General features: G+C 34.1%; 1 protein-coding gene across 1 annotated transcript in view; it reads left to right on the top strand.

Moving 5' to 3' along the window:
* LOC119637487 (lachesin) overlaps positions 1–24,536 on the top strand; it is a 101,884-nt gene that overhangs the window by 40,018 nt on the left and 37,330 nt on the right. Inside the window, exon 2 of the mRNA XM_038033519.1 lies at positions 24,077–24,186. Within this exon, the coding sequence (XP_037889447.1) occupies positions 24,077–24,186 (110 nt within the window). The remainder of the gene's footprint in view (positions 1–24,076; positions 24,187–24,536) is intronic.

Below are 24,536 nucleotides of genomic sequence, written 5' to 3'. Positions count from 1 at the left end.
TTTATCACAATAAATTTTTTTTTTTTAATTAGCCTGTCCCAGCCTCATAGAAAAGTGCTTAAAGCGCCTCTCCGGCTGTCCCGGCTTTGCTCGAAGGTGGCTCTGTGGAAGACAGAATTGTACGCTTTACAGCTCACACGCTGCGAAATGATGGAAAAAATTTCTTATATTTAGTTCGTTTGATTGTAGGTGCACACTACCAAATTATATTTATAATCGTTCGCTTCTTGCACTACGAATACGATATGTTGTGCGATTTTGTTGGAACCTTTTAACGCGGATATCCCATTCCCATTCCCATTGTTTGAAAAAGACGGCGCAAACTATGCTCAAACGACTACCAGCAACGCTACGACTTATACTTTGTTTCATTCCCTGCACTTCTTGTGGAATGTTTTTCCTATTGAAATATCAACTGTAAAAATTATCTCGCAATGAGTGCGTAAGAATGATCGCGATTTAGCGTTAATACACTTCGACATTGCTGCACCGTGTGCCATGCCATGATTAACAATAGTCTTACTAAATGACTGGCCGAGTGAGTTTTGATTGTATGCTTAAAAATTCGAAACTTGCAAATATTATTTTTCAAGCATTACTTATTGGCGTTTTATGATGATATAATGCAGCAAAAAATGTGAGTTTTATTTATTTACTCATGGATATCTGTTTGTCTCCTTCAAAGCAATCTCCTCCTGGATATAATATACTTTTGCCAACGTCTTTTTCCCATTCTCGAAGCACATCTGATGTTCGGTTTCTGGTATGGTCTTGAGCTTGTTTCTTTTTAAAATACGCCTATTTGACCATTTTCAGATGTTCTACGTCTATTTTCATAAACTCCGTCAATTTGACGGATTTTATTTTTATGAATCGCCACAATCGCAAAAATGAAGATAAGAAGCTGAAATTTAACAAAAACATGCCTTGGTCATCTGTAAAATAAACTGAGACAGACAACCTTGGAAAGCACAGACAAGTTTTTCGAATTCTCACCTGCAGCATTCGATCTAGTAAAGGTATTTCTGAAAATGTGCTACAGACATATTCACCACGACCACCTGCATGTTCGATCCGAAAACGGCGTCGGGTGGCTTGCTAATGGTTAAATAGTTGATATATATATATATACATATATACAGCATATGTTAGCATTTGCATATACTTATATACATAATGTCGTTTGTGTGAATTAAAAACACATTTTACAAAAAACTAAATATCTTTGTGGTTTCTTATATTATTATAATTCTAATTATTATCATTATTATTATTATTATTATTATAAGGCCTTTATTTAACAAATAATTGCCGCACTTGATAAACATGTACCGTAAACGGGTTCATTGTATTCGTTGCATGTTTTATGTCTCTCTCAACTGAAAATTAACTGATAAGAATCGGATTCCAATGTATTTCCTTTTTTTTTATGGATTACAACATTTATGATACAAGGATGTAATACAATTGTGCGGATGTAGATAGCATCCAGAAGAACTGAAGATATGAGCCGACTCTTTATTAAGCTTCTCTATCAGTCTGTCCGTTTTTGCGTCTTTTCGTTTATCTATCTTACCTTCTTCTGCGATTTTTGAGATATTTTGTTTGAGTTTGGTATGCTGAAGGAAACTGTTTGGATCGGATCCAGTTTTCGATCGCTTCCCATATAACGCGTCATTTTGAAAAGCTAATTTATGAATAAGTGTATGGAACGAAGCGGCCTAAAGTATTTAATGGTGCGCGATGGTCCACTATAATGCATTTACTTGCTACAATCTATCCTTTTTTGTTTTTTTAAAAGACGTAATGACAGGGCATGTCCAGCTAGTGGTCCTATGACATTTGGACGAAACTATTCTGGAAACGCTTTCGCATTACCTCGAAATGGTCCCTTACGAATTCTTGACCCTAACAATATCATTCTACCTCCAACCTGGTCATCTGAGATAAGGGCTTCGGCTATCGCCTTCACGTGGCTTTAAATCGAAGCAAGTCCCGAGAAAATCGGCGCATTTTCACCTAGCTGTCTGTCTATTTGCCTCCACCTCTTTATCTCTTTTTCTCTCGATCCGTCCTTTTCTACTCATCCGTCTCTCACACTTCGTTTTCCCTTTCTGCGACCATTGGAATCCGTTTAAAATTGCTTTATTGTGCTGGGCTTAATTAAATAGAAATTATTTCCAATGCATAAAATGAAAGAAGAATGAAAGCCAACAATAAATGACAATTGTGTGTTAATTCAATTAAAGCGAATTTTCAATTTTTGCTTTTTTCCCTGTCCAAAAATACATAATTCTTGCTAAACAATAGTTTTTTCAGCTAAAAAACTCTTTAGGGATTTTGTGGGATTTTATTTTTTGCTTCTTTTCATTTTACATCTGTGCCAGTCAAAAATAATTGAAATTAAAAGAAGAAAAAATCTCTGTTTTTGCTAATTAATATATTTTAAAAAATTCATATACATATATATATGTATGCAGCGATATATACACATAAAACGACAACAATAACAACAACGAAAGCATTAACTTTTAAGTTCCATTTATACATTATTATAAGCTTAAGCTCATTGCATCATTATTATTATTGCAGATGGACTTGTGGACCATCACCATCAGACCACATTTGCAAGTTTCCCCAGTGGCCAGTGGCTGGAATTTAACACTATATAGTTTAACTAACATGAATACTGAGTTACAAATTCACATCTATATGTGTAAGCAATAGTTGCGTGCAGTAGCACTTAACTGGCATCATTTGTCTGTTCAGTCATATAACAGCAACTTACCATATGTGCTTTTCCATTTGGCTGTGGTTTTTCTTTTCCAGAGTAATATCGTATACATACACATGCATACATAGACTTCTATTCTCAGCAGAGAGTAGCTTGGCTGCTTTACGTTTTTGATCTTTGCGTTATATTGTGCTGTCCTATTACGTTGCCCCATCTAAAACACGTACGTACGTATAGTTTCCGACTGTAAAAGCTATGGTATCTCATATTTGAATATCAAAGATTGGTTGGAAAATATTTCATAACTACACTTATTTCAAATGAATATAGAGTTTGAACTTAGATTGTCAAAGTAGTTTCGTCTTTTTAATTAAAAAAAACTTTAAAAAGTTTTTATTTATATCAAAGTTTTTCATTGGGATCAGTTAATCTTCCCAAAGTGGACTGATTACGTAGCCTGGAATTCTACTCTGCCTTAATGTTATATCAAACATTGTCTTAATCTCAAACCTAAAATGCTTGAAAATAGTTAATCGATCAACTTTGAGTTTATGTCCCACAAAAATCACCGCAACAAAGTTTCTTATCTTTGTTGTAGAAATTTTCAACTAATCAATACTTTATTTTAATGGCTTTGTATGAGTGGCATAGTTTTGCTGAAATATGCGTAAGCTACCAATTCAGGCTTCCAAAACTATTTCGAAAACCTCGATGCATAGAGCCATCCTTATCTGAAATCCTACTGAACGTGGTGAACCCGCAGAATATGTTCTCTGTTACTCACAACTCACAGTATCGTGATAATTGTGGCAAACCTTTTACACATAACTCATGGTGTGTATGTAAGCAAGTTTTCGCTTTTGCTCGAACTTTTTTCGTTTGGAAAAAAAAGAACGCAAAATGCTCAGCATCTCCGGGCACTTTAACTTATTCAAAACATGTTCTCGACGGAGAAATAAAGTGGATTCCGAATATGTCTGGACAGCAGCCTCCCTAATATGCGTAACGTAAGACTTACACCCAATGTCTTCGTGGACGATTCGATAAAGGTGCTCATGTACGCATTTCGATCAACGATTTTGGGGAAAAACGATGTATCTCTAGTTGTGTACCAAAACTTCATGTTTTTTATGTTTTGCGACAGTTTCTAAATCATAATCTGATGCTTTCACATCATGACGAATTTTATATAAGACGAGATTTTTCGCCAATAACTTTATATTCATTCATTTGTTACATTACTTTCGAGCCTTACATTGCAATTGAATACGAGCTGCAAAGAAACAATTAACAAAAACCATTGTTCAGCAAAACGTACAGTAACATATAGTTATGGAGGTCCTCAGGAATCATACGCATCGTTTAGATGCATTCGTATATATTATGTTAAGTTCGCGTGTGTATATTATGTTTTATGTTATTCAATTATAAAGTATACCAGTATGCAATACACTTCTCGCCTTCAAGTTTCTCTTGTCTAATCAACATATTTTCGTTAATTAGTGTATGTGTGTGTGGATAGCGATTTTTAGAAGAGACCGACCCATAAGATAAATATGTTACAATTTTCGTTTATGGGAAGCGAAATGCATCGATTGCATCTACTAGTTAATGGATGGATACTTTCGTGAAGCTTTCTGACGCTACGATCAGATGGATGGACGAATGGAGATAGGATTTCATAGAATAAAGAAGAGAATAGCCTTGTAATTGTTTTGCATTGGCCGCTTTTTCATATATAGATTGTATGTAAACGCACACATACAAATTATATTATGTTGAATAATCAATGCATATTCCTAGGCGCTACATTCCAGATGATAAAATTAATATACTGTCAGTCTTCAGTGATTGGCTTGATAAAAAAAAAATAAATAAATAAATAAATAAATCGAAAATTTGTTCCTAACACCTCTTATTCATTATTTTTCACCCGCACACCCTCTTCGCAATTACAACTTCGAGCACACAATTCAAACTGTCAAACACCTGAATGAATAAATATTTCATTACAATTTCTTTGCCACACATTGGTTGGTTTCTGTTTTATTTTTTATTTTGTTTTTTATTCAGTTTAGCTTTGTTAAAGCAAATTTTTTGGCACATTGTCAATTTTCTTGGGCTTAACTTTATAATCAGCCCCAGTATATAAAGATGTCAAAAGTCGTAAATGGTATACAGAACTAATAAGTATGTGAAAAAAGGGGCTACGAGGAAGTGAAATGAAAGCAAAGGACGAGAAAGAGAAAGAGTGGATTTGAATTGTGTAGAGAGGGCGTGAGAAGAGGGGGAAGTACTAGAGTTCGAGTGCTTAGCCTTCTTCATTTTTTTTTTTTTTTTTTTTTTTTTTTTTTTTTTTTTTTTTTTTTGTAACGTAGATGAGCTGGGAATGGAAATGTAAAGAAGTAGAAAACTTTAAATCACACAACGACAGTTAAGGATTTGGAAAAACCCAAAATTTATAGCTAAAGACAAAAGCCCGGTATACGATAAAATAGATAACTAACTAAACAGCGGCATTGTACTGTTTACTGTAGTCTGCTCTGTTGCCATTAAAATCTTTTGTTATAAACACGAAATACGTTTGCACACAACAAAAAACGCTATGAATCTGCATTACATTCAAGATACCCCTATAATATATATATATATATATAAATACATATATATTTTTATGCATATCTTTATGTATGTACTTTGAACTCGAGTATTTTTATGTTGATAGAAATCAGTACAAATGGTAGCTAGATGAAAATCCTGTAGATAATGTGCCAGTGATAATGGAATAATTTGGAAAACATAACAAATCGAATGTGTGCCAATGGATTTTTCAAAATGTGACTCAATTTTCCATTTATTTTGGTGAAAAGTATATAAATTATAGTAATAAGCATAAGCAAGCATGCAAATAAAGTCAGTCGTCCCTATATACAGTCCTTATTTTAATTGCAAAAGTGATTTGCAATGAATTGTAGTCGCCGTGAAACTAAAATAGAGTTCTGTCATGCTTCACCTTTAAACGACGTTTATATAGTTATGTTATATGGTTTCTACAAGACGGGAATCCATTAAATCGGTAACACTACCGTTAAAATAATAGATGCTTGCATATGTTTTGATCGGTGACATCTATTGATGAAAATAATGAAACAATGGGATATATCAATATACGCAACGGTTAAATTCGACGATTTTGATCTTTCTTTACATAATACAACAATTTTCCATTTAGTATAATAGTTTTATTCAGCGTACGCCAACGCTAAGCATGGAGCGCTTACATTACAGTTTCGACCTTCATTACTTTTGTCGTTTAATTTGAAGAGCTTTTCTGCCGAAGCCCACCAAACACTTTTACAGACTTATGGTGATGCTGCTGGATTAAGACTTATTGGACGAAAATGAACTCGACAGACTTTCGAACAGCTTAGCAACTGATGAATCAGCTCTTACTAGATATTTACGCTCACATCGATACCGAAGCTTAAGGTCAATTGACATACAGTTTTGCTGTGCATATGGAGGGAACATAAAGGTTTAATGTATTGCTAAAGTATTACTGCAGATTTCTGCAGACCTCTGTTGCAAAAACGACCAGCAATCGCGCTTCCTCTTGTGTAACAACGCCTGGCCATACGTTCTCAGAATTTTTAGGGGTACACTGTGACAACTCGAACGGGAAATCTTGCCGCACCCAACGTACTCGCTAGACATAACGCCTTCTGATTGCCACTTGCTCAGATCAATACAGCATGGCTTGGCTGATATGCGATTTCAATTTGCTGAAGAAGTGCGAAACCGGTCTTTGGACACGGTCTCGCCATATTGCCAGGAAGATTGGAAGAACTTGAAGAAAATTATGAAGAATATTTTGCTTAGTATACATACTTTGTACCAATTTTTCTCAATAAATCCCCTTTTCAAATTAGAAGATGATCAAAATACAGATAAGCGTCTAATGCTTGGCTCACATATGGTTGACTGTCATGAAATCGTATAGGCGGGTAATTTTTGAAATTTTGACAAATCTTAAGGCGTTAGAAAGAAATCACTACAACGGTCTTTAAAAAAATGTTTTTTTTTGCTTTAAGAATCAAAAGGTAATAGAACAATAACATGGAGGAAGTTATCAAGCATAAAATATCGGAAAAATTCCAACATTGGAGCTATTCTCGCGGGCCATGTTCAATTTAAAGGGTTCCGCGCCATGCTATGTGACTTTGTGTGCTTTCAATTTAAAAGTAAAAAAAAAACACTTTCAATGTACACTCCCGTATCCCACCTCTAGTGAAACACGTATCGGATTTTGAATGCATGGTGTGTTGTGCAATTGGCGAGTATTTGAATGAAATGAAAAAGTAAAAAATGTTTTAATTATTGTAAAAAAAAATCCGATTCGTACTTTACTAGAGAACGTCATTTTAAATATGTTGTAAGATATTCGAATAAAAAAAATGAAAATAATTCGATTCGTTATGCCGTGCTCCGTTTTGACGAGTCGTATTTTGAAGACAACGCGTTTAAAGTTGTGAAACGTGTTATTGATATGTCATTTCATTATAATAATTTTTTTCTTATTCTTTCCATTAGTCTAGAATACCACCAGCCCAAAAACTCCGCTCTATGTTCAAATAGTCTTCTTCGTTCTTTCTTCACGGCGGCATTTCTCCTCGAACATTTCTCACGCTCTGTAAGTGTAGCGAAATGACCTAAGAAATTATAAGGCAAGGTATAAGAAGGAAGTCGTTCAGTACTCAATATTTCATTGATTCGCACAAGTTGAAAGACGTCGATTCGTTCACAGATTTAGGCGTTCTGTTTGATTATAGGTTACGCTTCAATTTGCCTATTGAGCTCTCGTTAAGCAAAGCTAGAACCGCGCTTGGTTTTATAAAGAGGTGGTCCAACGAGCTTGATGATCCTTATATTACGAAAAGGCTTTACATGTGTTTTGTTAGACCTATACTTGAGTACGCCTCTGTTTTGTGGTCTCCTTCATATAGGTGCTACGTAGATTCAATTGAATCGGTTCAAAAGCAATTCTTGCTGTTTGCCCTTAGGAATTTGGGTTGGGACCCGATTGCCCCTCTTCCACCCCCTATGAAAATAGGTTGCTTCTGTTATCCTTACCGTCACTGGAGAAACGTAGATTTGCTCTTGGGGTTTCCTACTTAATCAAATTAATAAATGGTACAATTGACTTGCCCGCATTACTTTGTGAGATAGGCTTTAATGTCCCTAACCGGTTCTCTAGGCACTTTATCCTGATAAAGCTTAGTCAATGCAAATATAATTACGAACTGTTTAACCCGCTCAGAGTTGTTTGCAAGAACCTAAATGACGCCTATCACTTATTCTCGTTAACGGACTCTTCAAAGTCCATTAAAGCAACATTTCTTAATATGCACGATTTACCTATGTCGTACTTGAACTAAATTTTAACTTTAAAAAGTGACTATGAGTCGAAAATTAATTGTATTATCGGTTACCAAGCTTATGCATGTTTGCGATGGCTTAGGGGTTCACTTGCAGTCCTATGCCTACTCAACGATTGCCTTAACGTAGCAATTTTGGTCTCGAAGTGTGCCTAATTGAACGAACATGCGTTCTAAGACATTTGTTACCGTACTGAAGTACTAAAAAAAACAGGAAGTAAGCAAGACATGAGCCTGAGAACGCTTAGGGATAGACCTACAGTTTCACATATCAGTAAAATACTTGTTTCAACTGATGAATTCTGCTCCACATTTGCTAAAGGGTTCAAAACATCTATTTAGCCAAAAAGGAAAAATTGATTTTCCACGAATTTTTCAACGGTCACTTTCTTCAAGTTCAATAAACTCGTATACATTAGAAGTCATTTTAATTTAAATATTTTTATTAATTAATATTCTATACATGGCTTTGAAACTATAAATTATTTACTTCTTCCAGCTTGCAGCTTTTTAGGTCGCTTACTACAACTGCTTTTATTTAAAGTTCAATTAATAAAAGGGGAGCAATAAAATCATGTATTAGGCTTAGGCTGTCGCTATTTTAATAAATTTTTTTGCAATTAAAGAAAGTTTTTTTTTCTGCGATCAAGCGGCTAAGAGGCCCCTTATACGCGTGGATACGGCGGTGGTCTAAAAAGATAATAGGTAATGGGCGAGAGGAAGGAAGGTGAAGTAGTATTTGTCTACCTTCAACATCAAAATGAAAATATCTGGATAAACGGGAAAAGTCGCTGCTGATAGCGTTTTGCAAAGGCTGGCGTACGCCTATGCCATGCACACTCGAGCTCGTCGTCGTATGCGATCGCATGCCGTCAGCCAAGACCTCGAGTACCATATCCACTCATGCGAATCATACTCTAATCTCTAATTGCGGTCGAATATTGCGGATAGAAGATTGGCGGTGTTGTGAGGGCTATTTTTGTCAAAAACCTGGTGCTGGGGTAGCTCAGCGGCTTCAGGTTTTGTTTCACAAGAAATTTCTTCCTTTACCTTCGTTTTTCTGCGATTCTGTTCTCCTGTTGATCATCGCTGCAACAATGTCAAATTCTGGCGGGCTTCTTTTGTATTTCATAAAATTTATTTACACAGATTTAATGGCTTTCTTTTCTCAATTTGAATTTATATAAGATATTTTATATATTTTTAAAGTATTGTTCCTCTTGAAAAATATACTCCAGGTATTTCTTCGTTGACATTTACAATTTCCCCTTTTTGTACTTCAAAAATAAGTTTCTTATTCTTAATTTAAAGACCACCACCATCATTGTAAACGCACGAACTAGTCCATAACTTCCACTCTTTTACTCACCCAGCGACCAACTCACTTTTATTAACTTACTCTAGAATTGAGTAAACTGACTAAACTTCGGCTTAAACTATTTATTCTCAACTTCTTCTGATTTCTCTTTACTCTGATTTCTCTTTACGTAATCCTAACTCTCTTAGCCTAACTTACTCTAGCACTCCCCCTCAGAGACGAAGAACCTGTGAGGCCGAAAGGACGAGGGACGACTTTGGTTCCTCACAGTATAAATTGTTCGGAAAAAAGTAAGAATCCACGGTTACGTGTGTACTTAGACGGAACCCGTTTACGTAATCGTCATCTAATAGAGGAGCAGAGAGATGTGGGAAAATTTTCGCATGCTAGTCATTTACAAGCATCTTCGACGTAACTTTAACACTGACCAAACGTACCCACACATACCACCCAATATGTAACGGATTAGCTACACATGTTTAACATAGCGTAACGTTCCTTAAGGCATATATATTAAACATTACGAAAAGACTAATTGGAAAATAACGACATAAAATTATTTATTTAGATCCTTTATCAAAAATGAATTGTAGATAAATCCAAATCATTCTGGTGTAACCCTACAGATCAAGTTTGAAAATCGATTCCTAACATAACAATTGATTGAGGATCAGGGGAAAAAAAGAATTGATGAAATTTATTTGGGAATAAAAGTGATTATAAACGTTTAATGCGAAATAGATGAAGATGGGTGAAATATGAGATCCTGAGTGGGTAAGTGTAAGCAGAAATACTGCTGAGTATAATAAAAATAAATAAATTAAGTGACAATAGAATTTGTAAATGAAGTTGTAGTTAATAAACACTTTTACAACTATCGAATTATTATTATTAATGTTAAGGGACAATCTACGAAATCTCAGCTACTAAATTAATTAATCTGTTTTAGATGATTAAAGGTTTATTGGATATTCCTATTTTGGAATTATTGCAAAATCGGTCGAATTCCGTTAAAAGCAATTGTATAAATTGCTACTGTATACTGCTAAGCCACCGTAGACCATTTGAGATCGAAGTGTTTCGCAATTTCGCAACAAATTGCCAACCAAAGCGGTTAACAGTACTTTCTCCACTCGTAGACGTGTCAGACTTATACGGTGACATACGTTACAAGAGATCGAACTTCTTGCCGATATTTTATGAAACTATTTATAAAAATCCATGATCTTAATGACGCGAGCTGACGCGTCATCGATGTTTTGATTATCGAAACGCCTTTCAATCTTTTCGCCTAGTCATTACTAATAATACCATTTCAATTAAGGCTTTCTTTGGCATTAACTCGGTGCAGCGTTTGGCGCACAAGAGAGAATGAACATACTCTTGACCTTACTTATTGTGGAATCTTTTTATTGTGGAATTTTCATTCGTTGTAATACAATGAGATAACATCTGTGATAAAGATTTTAATAATAATTTGTATTATAATTTTTTACTAAAACTGTATAAAAATGTCTCGTTTAGCTAACGAAACCGTATTAATCCCATTAAAACCTTGACATTGGACATAAATCACAAAATTAGTTTTACAAATCTATTTAATAGAAAAAGCAAAGTTTTCAGATTAAAAACTTTAACAATTAAAGCAAGCGAAACCACCAAAAACGAACCTATATAAACTTGCCAAAGAACAAACACAAAAATCATGGGTGAAAAAAAAAACAAGTAAAACCAAAAACGAAGTAAAAATTAATTACAAGACATTTGTAATAAAAAAAAGGGAAAAAATTGAAAAAAACACGAATTAAATTAAAGCCAAACAGATTAAGAAGGATTTAGAAAAGGAGACCCATAACGTAAAAGATGCAGCGCAAAAAAAAAAAAAAAAAAAAAACAACTAAGTCGACAGTTGGTGAATTGAAGTTTGTCCTTACGGTCGTCAACAAGTGCGAAACAAACATTTGTAAAATTTAAATTTCAATGGTTAATGTCGCACATTGTGCTGCCTTCCTTTCCTTTCTCCTTTTGTTTTTTTTGATTGCGGCAAGAGTTTCGTAAAACCATGCAACAACAATAAATTCATTTAAACTACAAGCAAAATGTAGGCAGAGAAGTACATATTTATATATATATATATATATATATATATGTATATATGTTTATATAGAACATTAGCCGGAAGCAATTTTCCGCAAATGTTGCACAATTTTCAACACTTCCATTTGCCGAGCCGTAGATAACTTTTTCAGTGCAGAGTTGTCAAACACATAGCAATCTTCAATTTTTCAGATTTTCTGCTTTTAGAAACTTTCTCAAATAAAGTAATTTTCTGTTAAATTTTGAAAAAAAAAATATTCAAACGAATTCTTAACTACATTTAATCCTTTGAAGGGGTTTTTCAATACGCATAAATTACTGCTAAATTTTTTCTATTATCTACAAGCGATTTGCTGTCAGATCGATTCTAATTCTTACCGCGGAAAAACAAGTCAAAAAAACTCTCTCTAAGAGTAAATTTCTTGGGTGAAGAGTTTTTTTTTTTTGGAAATATTCGCAAAGATCTCAAAAGTTGATGCAGTGATGTTATTTCCAATTTAATTAATGTCCAAAACCGGCTCAAATTCGCTCATAGCCTTGATATGACTGAGGATGTCTCGAAATGGTTCTGAATCACCGTCCTTGACGCTAGGATGCTTTGTCAATAAACGACGCATACGTTGCTGTAAGCTGGAAAATCAATCGGCTCACTGGTATACCCACCTTCACCAACTGAATAACGAAAATGTCTAAGCATTATTTTGACAAGTAGAACAAAATTGTTTTCGCCTACCCTCGAATCTCTCCCAAGCTCAACACAAAAAACAAAAAAAAACAAAAAAACAAAACAAAAAATTTTGCATATTTTATAATATGTATAAATACTTGTAAAAATACGAGTCACTCATAGAATATACAGAGGAATTTTTCTTGTTATATCTTGTGTAGTTCATTAGTAATGTAAAGCAGAAATTTTTTGGTTGTGACAACAGAAGAACTTTTTTCAGTTTATGTTCCATTGTCGGCACGTTCTTGGACTTGGATTTTCTAACATGTACTCAGAAGCTTCCAGTATTGTTATCAACCTTTATCGATATCTTAATTTTTGTGTTCATCAGAGACAAGCACAGAGTTGGGCAGGTTTACGGACACCCTTCGCAGTTCGAAACTGATCTGAAATATATATACATGCTTTATAGAATCTTTGAAGCGTAATTTTGCATGCTGCTACCGTTCTCACAAAGCGAATATTTTCTATACTTTGGGGTTGGCTACAAAAATCTGCGACAACATCGATTCAAAATTTCGTAGAAATAAATTGACCTAAAATCCCACTCACAAGCGCGTAGTGATTTTTTGAATTTATCTCAGAATGTAAACGTGCTTAACTTATTTAAAAACTGAACTTAATTTGATATGTTTTGTGGATGTATTCAGTAATTTTGAAACAAGTGAAATTTTTTTCTTGTGCAGTGAAATTGTCGAAGAAATCATTTGAATTTTCTTCGACTGCTCACCCAAAAGTCCTATGTATATATGAAACGTCGTACCTTAAGTGCATTTTCAACTCGTTTGCTTGCTTTTTGACTATAACTCACCAAAAAATGTCGTCCGCTTGTGCAGAGAATGCCTTTTTGCCATTTCAAGGGCAGGGAAGGTCATGACATTAAGAGGAACTTCACTCTCATCATCAACTAAACAGTTGATTAGACCACACCAAAAATTTAATGGGCCCTAAGCACAATCAGCTTTTGCGATAGCAACAAAATTCCGAAATGGAAATCACCTTGACTTCAAAGCAAAAGAATTGCTTGCTTTTCTACATTGTCTACTCGCAAGTTCAGTTGTCTTCGGTTCAGGATGGTATTCCATCCTGTATTCTCAGGCATTGTGCTTTGTGCAGCTGCCTTATAGTTTGTTACTTTCCCTTAGCATGGAAAGCTAGTGTTATTGTTCTTTCGAATAAAAGTTGTTCCAGAGACAACATTAATAATTGCAGAAGCATTACAAATTTCAGTGTCCAACCTAAGTTATTGGAAGCCTCTGTCTATTGTCTAGCGTTTGGCCATAATACAAGTGTTATCGCCATATCAGTACGGCTTATTTAAAATCAGATCAGCATCTACTAATTTTGATGGAGTTTACATAAGCTGATATTTCTCAGGCCTTTGCTTTGGCCAAGCAGACAGATGTGATATATATGGACTTCTCAAAAGCATTTGATAGAGTGAATCATGAACTTTCGGTTTTAAAGCTTTGTTGACTTGGCTTCCTTGAGAATTTGTTCCGTGCTTTTTCTATTGCCTTACTGAACGTATACAAAGAGTGTTATTTAATTGCACTTTCCTGCGGAAAATACTGGTTTCATTGGACGTTCGTCAAGTCGAAGTGTCCACTTTCTAAAATTCCTATGTTGGCGGATGATGTGAAAATTTATATTTGTGGTAACCGAATGGTGGACGCTGATGGGGTGCAATCTGATTTATCATCTCTGAATTACTGGTGTTCTGTCATCAGTAAAGATTTGGACGCCTTATTTGATTCCAGGCTCAAGTTTAATCTTCACATTGCGTTAGCCGTTAACAGGTATAAGTCGGTTTTAACGTGCTAAAGAATTTAATGACCCCTATGTTTGCAGACATCTGCACACTGCCCTTTTTCGTTCGATTTTGGAATATTATGTCGTGATTTTGGCACCTTTTTACCAATTTCGCATCGATCGGATAGAGTCTGTTCGGAGAAATTTTCCGCGCACTGCTTTACGCGGCCTGCCTTGTGATCCCGGTAGAGAGGGGAAATGATCGTCGTAGTTTTGTGGTTAAATTGATTCGGCGCTGGATTTGCTCTTCCTATTTATCTTTTAACCAATGATCCGATGAGTCCATCTTTACGACGCTATATTCCTAAAACTCATTGCGGCACGAATTATTCACTCTTTAGTACGTTTAGCTTGCTATGTAGACTTAATGACAGCAGTTATGATCAGTTTGCTGATTCTATTATTACACTACTATTAAAAGTGCACTGTTATTATAATGCAAATAATAAAGTTACAAATTGAAAAATTATAGTAACGTAAAAGTAACTTAATTAATTAAATGTGCTCTAGACGGTTAAATTTAAATAAGTTTCTCTTTTTCGGATTATTATTACCTTTGAGTAAATTAGTTAGTATGAGCTTAAAATTTTTAGTTTTGCTTTGTTTTATAGTTCGTCTAGTTAGTTATTAGTTGGTAAATAAATAAATGAATACAGAATAATGTATATGCGCTATCCAATGCTAAATAGTACAACTTTTCGGTGAATAGTTCGTTATTCAATTTCTACTAACGTGATATGATATGTAAATGTCACATGTGACAAGAGAAATTTAGTTAAATTAACCGAGTGTAGGTATGTGAAATTCATTTGCACTTATTTATTCAAAATCTATTTCAATCTATTTCCTTTCAATAAGAGAAAGAAAATAAGAAAAAATATAAAAAATAAAGCCGAAAACTATAAAAACTTTCACATTCAGCTCTTACCGAATATTTATTACAATTACTAGCAATTTAGTTCACACTGCGTCTAGACTTGAGTGAAATACAGGCAATGATTAATGAACTCTGGCAATAAATGCGAGGAAAGACCGAAAAAACATGAATTGCGTATAAATAATAAAAACCATTAAAAATAATGTAATGTTACTGATGCACAGTAAACTTTTTTTTTTTTTTTTTTCTCTTGTTTTTTTTTTTTTTTTTTTGTGTTTGTTTGTTTCCCTTTTTATCTCTGTTTGATCGCATGCACATACAAAAATGTACTTATATTCATATTGAAAAATACTCAATTTCTAATAAATTTGGCAGCAAAAAAAGAAAACGCCTAATAAATCATACACCGCTGAAACAAAGAAAATAATAAATTATGCGTCACTTGGGATGGTCTTGAAGCAAAAATGCACAAATACCGATATTTCGAAGTAAATTTCAATACATCTGTTTATAGATACATACAATAAACGTTATCGTAAACAAAGGCCAGGCATGTGCTCATGTTCTGCTCTTGAAACGAATCTTAAATGCCCACTTCGTAGGCATTATAGCCGCACTATGAAATACTTGGAAACAAGTACAAGACCTGTAACTAAATTCCTGCTTAAATATTCATCTAACATATTCATCTTTTTTGCGATAAACAATGCCAATGATTGTTGTTGAGTGTGAACATTCATTCCCTCTAAGCAACCAATGAGTGAGTGGTTTTACAAATTTTTTGCCAGACTAGAGATTGGAGAAGCAACACCATGATTACCATTGGACACATCTATCCAATGGATCCGTTTCAATTTGCGTACCTTAAATTTTTGATGCCCTCTTGTTAATTATATGAAAGAAACGATTAAATGCATTTCAAACGATTCCTTACTGTCTGCTCTTATTTTGGGGAAATATCGATGACTTGAAGATGACAGTGATCGAATACTTTGTTCTCAACACTTTTACTCTAAAAAAAAATTTGGAGAGAAATGAAATTTCGATATTGTTTAATATTGGATGGATGTGGGTGATTTTTTCTAATTTCTGTGCACGGGCTGTTAAGCATATGCCCATGGAATGTACGCATATTTATTGCTGCAGTTCATGAGTGTTGAGCAAAAAACGCATTTTTGTTTACTTTCAAGAAGGTGGAAGTTTTCAATTGAAATTTTACTGTGCGACGGCCCTTCGATCTCGTTTTCTAGTTTTCGACAACAATCTATGTGAAACAACTTTCAATCGATATATAAATTTTTGTCACCGTTCGAAACCGATGGATAGAGAGAAAGACTCTTAGATCAAGAACGTCTCTGAAATATCCTTCAAGTTGTTGCGTATATCTTGAAAAAGGAATATAATACCCTTTCATCTCTTGCTTACGATGTGAAAACTGCGCAAAAGTAAGAAATAAAAATTGCATACGAACATGCATACATTGTAAAGAAAAATTAGAAAGTTCTAACTGACGCCTTTTGACATTTCACCAAACATATTGAATAAAATGCAATTCACCGCCTAACTGCACCCGAATTCGAAACTGGGTCTTTCGGCTAACAGCCGAACGGGCGAATAAATTCTAGTTAGTAAGTTTTTCAAATTGATATTAAAAGAAGAAAAAAAACTTTCAAATTTTGAAAAATGGCTTAAACAGGTAGTAGGTAATGGTATGTTGAGTGTCAAAACTACGCTTTACAGTTCAGCTTTTTTATATTCACGTCACGGTTTTGTTCTTAAGTTATGCCATTAAATAAAAGAAAAGACAGGTTTACTGCTGCTCACCAAATTCCCTCTGCAATGTCCTAAGCGTTTTTGCGCAAGGAATTTCATCTCGCAAACAAAGTTTAATGCAACTTCTTTGCTTAACATAATCAAAATTGGAAAAAAATACTTTTTGTGTTGCACGAAACCAAGCGTAGCTGAAACACCAATCACGTTTATGATATTAAATTGGTGCATACGTCTACCACTGTACTGCCAATTTAGAACAAAAATATATTTCTCATATTTGATATACCGGCGCAATTCAACTTTGATATTGATCTTGCTTTTTGAATACGGAATTACATTAAATAATATCACACTTGGGCACACCTGAAAGGACAAAAAATGAACAGAAAAATTAAATTAAATAAATATGATTGCCGATGACTAATTTAACCGTACTCGTATTACGTGTTTTTATAACGATGTCACGATGCGACTCCCAGTCACTTATCACAATTATGCATATAATTAAAATATTATTGGTTTTCGTTATAATCTAAATTTATTTACATATTATGTCCAAGTCCAAGTAAGCTTTATATAACATTAACATGGGTCATAAATATTTTGGATATGCAATTTGAAGTGATTCAACATTTTAAATACAACATTGGAATGTGACTGAAACACACATCGTGGCCCCATTAGGGTCAATATGAACTGTAGAAAAAAATTATTGACTATTATGACTGCATATAGCATAATGTGATTGCTGGCGAAGCAAAAACTAGCAATCTTGCTTATACACCGAATTACTGAATTGAATGTAAGCCTTATTCCTAAGAATGCAAGCGGCACTTTACTTATCGCAGTCCTAAGTTTAAGCATTAAAACTACGTGTACAAAATGATCGTAGAACTCCTTTTACAAACTACTCCAGAGGTACTCACAAGGTTGCTTGCTTACTGGAAGTGCTTCATAGAAATGCTGACTGCTGTATCCTATTAGCAGGCGTTGACTCAAAACACAAAATTATGTGTATGTCCTTCTCTTGCTTGGTGATTAGAAGTATTATAATAGTCGTGACTAGATAAAAATGATTTTTTAGGACAATTTTCAGAAAGTTATACCTTTTCATGATTAAATTAAATACATACAAACTTTGGTCGCTCTGATTGAAATCGCAAACAGAGCTAAAACGAGCATTACAATATAGCTTTGAAATATTTAGCATCGTTAGTAGAGGATCCAAATTTTTTACATTTTTTTGTCTTCATTACTTTCCTTGTTGTAAATCGCTTCTTAAATATTTCGCTCAGATTGCAATTCATTTCGTCAACTATGCACTTAAAGTGTACACCTCGTTCATCCTGAGCTATGTTAAGAACTTAAAATAGATGCAGGCGCCCTTAACCCATTCTCAAATTTCAATGCAAACACCCGATCAACCATCGAGTGTTAAATGCAAAAAAAGCACACAAATGAATAACATTACTCCTTCATAAATATTTAAATGTTAAGTTCACAAACTTTTTGTTATATATCGATAACGGAAAACCGGGAAAAAAAAAATTTATTTATCGATTGAAAACAGTTGTAAAAAAGGGAAAACTTACATTGTAGTTTTTCGTTACGTTTTTTCTAACGCATAAATTCACATATATATAGCGTTCCAAAAAAAATTCCTTTTTATAACGCTATAAACAACAAACTGCTTTCGAGTTTTTGCTTTGTACGCATTTTGGAATTGTGGATATATACTAACTCTACCATGCCGTCGGTACATCATATGAATACGAGATATCAAGAATATTTTTTTCACGTCTAATCTGTTCAGCTGCTTACTTAATATATATTATTTTACTAATTAGGAATTTGGAAGAATAATGTTTTGATCCAAGAACGGCTTCCATTTTCTTAAATGATTTGCAATTAGCGTTAATAGGATGCTTATAGTATGTATTGTAGTCGTACAATAAAGTAATTTTGCCATTGTTTGCGGGATGACCATTGGTAGATGGCCGCAAGAGAGTGCGCTTACAAATCAAATCAATTCGACCTACGGTAGATGCGAAGAGGAAAAGAACTAATAATTTAACATCTTCTTCAAGCAGAGATAGTAACACCAGCAATTATCACAAACTCACTCATCTGGTGTCAATAGGACAATAGGACAGGCAATTCGATTTGATACGTAATGAATTTTTTCAAAAGCTAAAAATTCCTACACAGTTTTCATTGCCACTTCTATTCGAGTCTAACGACATGATCATCCATTTGCATAGATAGGACACATTTGGCGGGCCCACAATAATCATCATCGTCTTTTTTTTTACGCTGCGTTACACGCTTAACAGCTGAAATGATGTGAGCTCTGCTTAGGTTCGAACTGCCGTCTAAAGCTAACTAACTAACTAACTAACTAACTCACTAACTAATTTATTTCCGTGTCTTTTCCACCACCAATTCATATTCATAAATGAACTTTTAAAACTTGCGTATTTCGGCCACGACAAACACGCCCACACTACCAGTATTTCCGAAACAAGTTTTGAAGAAAATTGAAAATTTCGACATATTTTTGCATGAATATCGTTACGGCTCTTACAGCACCTAGTACTTTGAAATTTGTATTCAATGTCCCCTCTTCGTGTCTAAAATGAAACGCAAAAAGTGCTTTGGTAGGTGGAACATTAACAAAAAAAAATAATACGTTCAACTAAAAGGGTCCGTCCCTAAGGTTCTAAGAATATAGTTTTTCTTCTTTCGTTGCATTTTCGCTATCATTTACAGTTTTTATATCCTTTGCGGCACCCAGAGGAAGATTCCAAAGACCCCACAAAGTATACATATTTTTAATCCGTTTGTTCATCTGTCCGTCCTTCGGAAACATTAAAAATCCTTGCGCTCAGGTTAGTACTGAAACTGAGTCAAATCGGGCAAAGGGCACGTTCACAGCACTATGTAAACTGAAAATAGCTAAGCCCTACAAACGACAGCAGATGAACCTATGAAACCTATAAAAATTTCAACGTATATTCTATGAACGATGTTACAGTAACCGTGCAAAAGTGGAATAAATGGGTCACGGTTACCGAATATTATGAACTATTAAAATGTAATGCTTCTGTCAAAACCATCGTAACCCCCAACAACAAGCAACAAGCTTCAGTGATACCATAAGATGAAAACGTTCCTGAGCAGTGTCAAATTTGAAACGCATCTAAGCATGTCCCCCTGTTCCGTGGTGAACATTTTCCCGTTCGCAAAATGAAGATAACTTTGATGGATGCAAGAGATTCGGTCACAGAGGAATATAATTTTTTTACTTGTTTTCTTAGGGCAATATAAAGCGAACGCTATAAGCCAATCATGATGATCGTCATGCGATTACAAATTATTTATGAAGAGCGTACAAAAGCGTATACAAGACATCGATTGTCTGACAATGTTTCCATGACTTTGTGGTTTTTTCTTTTTCATTTTTTGTTTTGTTGTCCACCTTTCAGGTAAGAGTTCTTTTGAAAATAATACAAGAAGGGCAGGAAAACTCTTGCTAAAAAATTTTAATTAAATTTCAGTTTATATAAATATTCATTTGAATTGATTTTATTTAATACTGATTAGATTACTGCGAGAAAATCAAGTTAAGTAAAAATTCAATTTATACCCAAGGGCTCAACCTTTAGGCTCTCTTCCTAGATTTATTGAAATAGAAAAACAAACAGAGATTAAAGGACGAGAAATACATAAATTTTGAGTGCATCGTCCTAGTAAATAAATTTTAAGTTTTGCCTTAACGGTAGGCTAATTGTAGCAATGTTCAACCAAAGTATGCCTCCATTTCATATATATGCCATATTTTAATCGGATATTTTGTCAAAATGTCTGAAACACCCATAACAACACTTTTAAGACTGTGTGTAGAGTGTGTGTCTGTCCTTATGCTCGTGTTAAGCGCTCTCTTACATATCATCCTCAATTGAGATATCGTCCTTAGAGTATTTTAAGCTCTTACAGGCAAGTGGGGGCCAAATCGGTAAAAAAGATTATTATTAAACTCAGAGCAATTCTACTTCCAAAAGCAAACAAGTTTAGGTTTTCTTCTTCTTCCTTACTAATAGACCGTAATAGATAAAACGATACAAGTTTCTCTTTACATTTTATGTGCCATCTTAAAGTGTTTGCATAAAGATGTCAATGATACGCTCAGGTGGTGGGAGTACGAATGATTCGCCCACCGCCGACTGTCATTTTCTTACCAGCTACTTAAGAGTTTAGTTTTGTGTTCTACATTTGTCTTTATTAAAAATTTTGTGCTTCCAAAGTCAGATAAATGCAAGCAAGAATATGCCCACAATTAGACAAAGACTACCGCAAATGAGTAGAAGTCTGGTTCTTCACACAAAATTTTGCATGTAAAAAAACAATGTACGTGTGTATGATAGGATATGTAAAAAAAATGTTTTAAATAAATAAATTTTCATTGGAATAAAATTAGACGTTACTATGAGTTGACGTCCCTATCTAAATCATCCAGAAGAACGCAATATTTTTAATCACTTTTATTAGGTTCACTTCATCTCGAACTGGACTCGAAGCAAAATCTTTTGTAAGAGGATTAGATTTGCTTTTATTTTTCACTTATTTCTTCATCATTGGCTGCAATATACACTCGCCGGATGTAAATAAAAATATTAAGATTAAAAGCTTACCTTACAACCTTATAGAGAAGGTCGTCGGTCCAAACCACAGCAAAGCTGACTGTAAGTAGTTTTTTACAATATTACGTTAGGCTTAAAATACTAACAAATAAACGTAAGTCTAAGGCTTACACTAACCTGCAAAGAGAAAGAAGAAACCTTAAAATCAATACATGATTAGTTATATATTTTGGTTTTTGCACACTTTTCAAAATAAGTTATCGCTGCTTAGAAGAAACTTAATTTCCTAATATTTGAATGCCCTGCTGTTTTCTTGTGTTCAATGTACTGGTCGCAACTTTTGAAATATTTTCAGGAAATTTGGTACACCATTATGTTTTGATCCCAGGCCGATCGCATCGGACTACGTTTGCGACCATTTTCTATGCGGCGCTTTATTTTAGAAATCCGTTACATATATATATAACTGCATTAAAGTGATCCAGAGCATTTAATGGAGGACGGCATTGTATACGCTTGCAATGCTTGCATTCTTAAGTATGAACTCTTGACTTCCTTAAAAGGCTATTATTTATGCACCTTGAAAAAATAATTGACTGAAGAGATTTACTTTTTCGCTTTACTCTCTTGATTCCCAATCCACTAACGAACGAATCGAATCTTCTATTGCCATTCACTCTCCATGTGTACAAGTGAGAGCCTGCTTAGGCTTCTCTGCATGAACTAATATTCAGCTTTCAGTCTTTTGAAACCTCGGCTCTGTCTGCTTTTTTGATTCTATGACTTCACACCTATTCGATCTCAGATATTAAAGCATCAGTAGTACTATACTGTTGGGTTATCATACAATTGCAAAATCACAAATGCCTGAAAATTCCAACAGATCTTAACATGGATGATGTTCGTGAAGAGCTCTGATCTACAGTTTAGTATCGATTGGTCCACTCATAAATCTACTATCAGCAGAAAAGTTTAACAATTATTGATGTCTTTGCTATACGAGATTTCGTTTTAAGCGGAATATGGTTTTTTTTGATGTTTTTACACCAACGGGTAAATTCGTTTGGTGAAAATGTTTGTAACGCCCAGAAAAACGCATCGCAGACCCACAAAGTGTATATATTATTGATCAGCATCAAATTCGAAATTAATTTATGCATATCCGCTTCCCCTTCTGTCCGTTTGTGTAATGTCTGTTGCAAACATTCTCCTGGCCGCAAAAATGAAGCACAAAAATTGGCATATTCCATGGGTTGTGCTGCAGCAACTGCAGAAAAATGAAAAAAAAATTGACCACGCCTATCGAATGTTATAGTGTATCAAAATTAAATTTTTTTTCCAATTCACGCAGAAAGAAGCTTCAAAAGTTCCGCAAAATTAATAAATTTTTCGCCGGTCTCAAATTTTGAGTACATCCAAGCATGTCTGTCTGTTCGTTTGTCCATCTGTCCGTCTGCCCGATTGTGTAGTATCTGTGGTAACGATTTTCCCGTTGGCAAAAATGAAGACATCGCATACAAATGCAAATTTGCAAAAGAATTTGGAAATGGTTTATACTTCTCCAAGGACGCGCCTAACACTAGGACTCGGTAAACACTTTTTCAGTCACAAAAATGAAGATATCGCCTACAAATATGCAAAAAAAAAAAAAAAAAAAAATAGGAAACATCAGACACGCCCATCCAATATCATAGAGTACGAAAATTTACTATTATTTTTTTTAATCATTTTTAGGTTCCTTTACCTAGATTCACAATTGATCATAAATTTCCAGCTGTAGAATACCGCAAGCTATGTTATGACCATCCAGCGTGCATTTGCATCTTGCATGTTGAAAAATATTGTTTTTATAAGTAATTTCTATTCCACCAATCCAATGTAAGCTATGTGTTAAAGTGACACATATAAACAGGTGCAATTAAATTTTATGTTGACATTGGATGCATGATGGATGCATAACGCAAATGTATTCATTCTGTTGAGCGGTTAAGAATACCTTTTCCATATTTATATATTTCTATTGTACCAAAAAAAACTTACGTAGAGAAAATCTGTATGTGTGTTCATTAAACATGTAATGCCACGTTTCTCCTTATCTTTCTGTTTGCATATGTAATATGTCATATTTTCTTTGTCAATGTTTGTCAATCTGTCTATCTTGTATATTTTATGTTTAGCATAAATATAAACAAAACAACAAAACAACATTTTAAAAGGCAAGATTTACTAAATGTGTATCTGAAGAGAGAACGTTTCAATACCGATGATATGATGATACGGTATTGCGGCACAGATTTTTCTGCTTGTTATCAACTTGTTTATAAACATGCGCTGATTCCACAACAGGTGCTGTTGTTATAATTTGAATGAATTTTTAAAATTCTTTAATTTTGTCTCGGTACGCAATAATGGCATTTTCCTCCATTGAATTTCGTAACGTAACGTAAAATCTAACGCATAAACGAATGGATTTATTATGAAAGTTCAAATGAATAGTGTTTTAGTTGCGGTCTATCTAACAGAAAATATATGTTCATGTTTATGTATTACTTTTTAATATTGTTGTTGCTATTATTATTAATATAATTATTATTATTATTATTATTATTATTATTATTATTATTATTAATTATAACTAATGAAATGATCCGATTTCATTACAGAAATTTCAACATTTCAACCGGAATTTGTGGAAAGTATATCAAATGTATCGGTGGCAGTGGGACGTGATGCAACATTCACTTGTCATGTACGTCATTTGGGTGGTTATCGGGTAAGTTATTTTGAAAAACGAAAATTCTTAAAATCCATATGCTTATGCTCGTTTATTTGCCCATAGTTGTATACTTTCACATATTCACCCATATAGCCAAACGCACGCACATCTACACACGCTCATATGTGTCCAAAACACCAAAATGTATTTGATAAATAACCTATGAATTTTTACACGTACACACGCTCTCTTCTTTTAATACATACGTGCATATATATGGACAAAAAAGTACTTAATATCACATCAATTACCTCTTGCAACTGCAAACAAAAAACTTGAAACATATTGTGCAACAGTATACATTATATATGTGGGTATACCTACCTACCTACTTCCATCAGCCAACC

Source organism: Glossina fuscipes, unplaced genomic scaffold (genome assembly GCF_014805625.2).
Source record: "Glossina fuscipes isolate IAEA_lab_2018 unplaced genomic scaffold, Yale_Gfus_2 59, whole genome shotgun sequence".
Taxonomy (NCBI): Eukaryota; Metazoa; Arthropoda; class Insecta; order Diptera; family Glossinidae; genus Glossina; species Glossina fuscipes.
The sequence above is the reverse complement of the archived record's forward strand: the minus strand, read 5'-3'. Positions and strand labels throughout refer to the sequence as shown.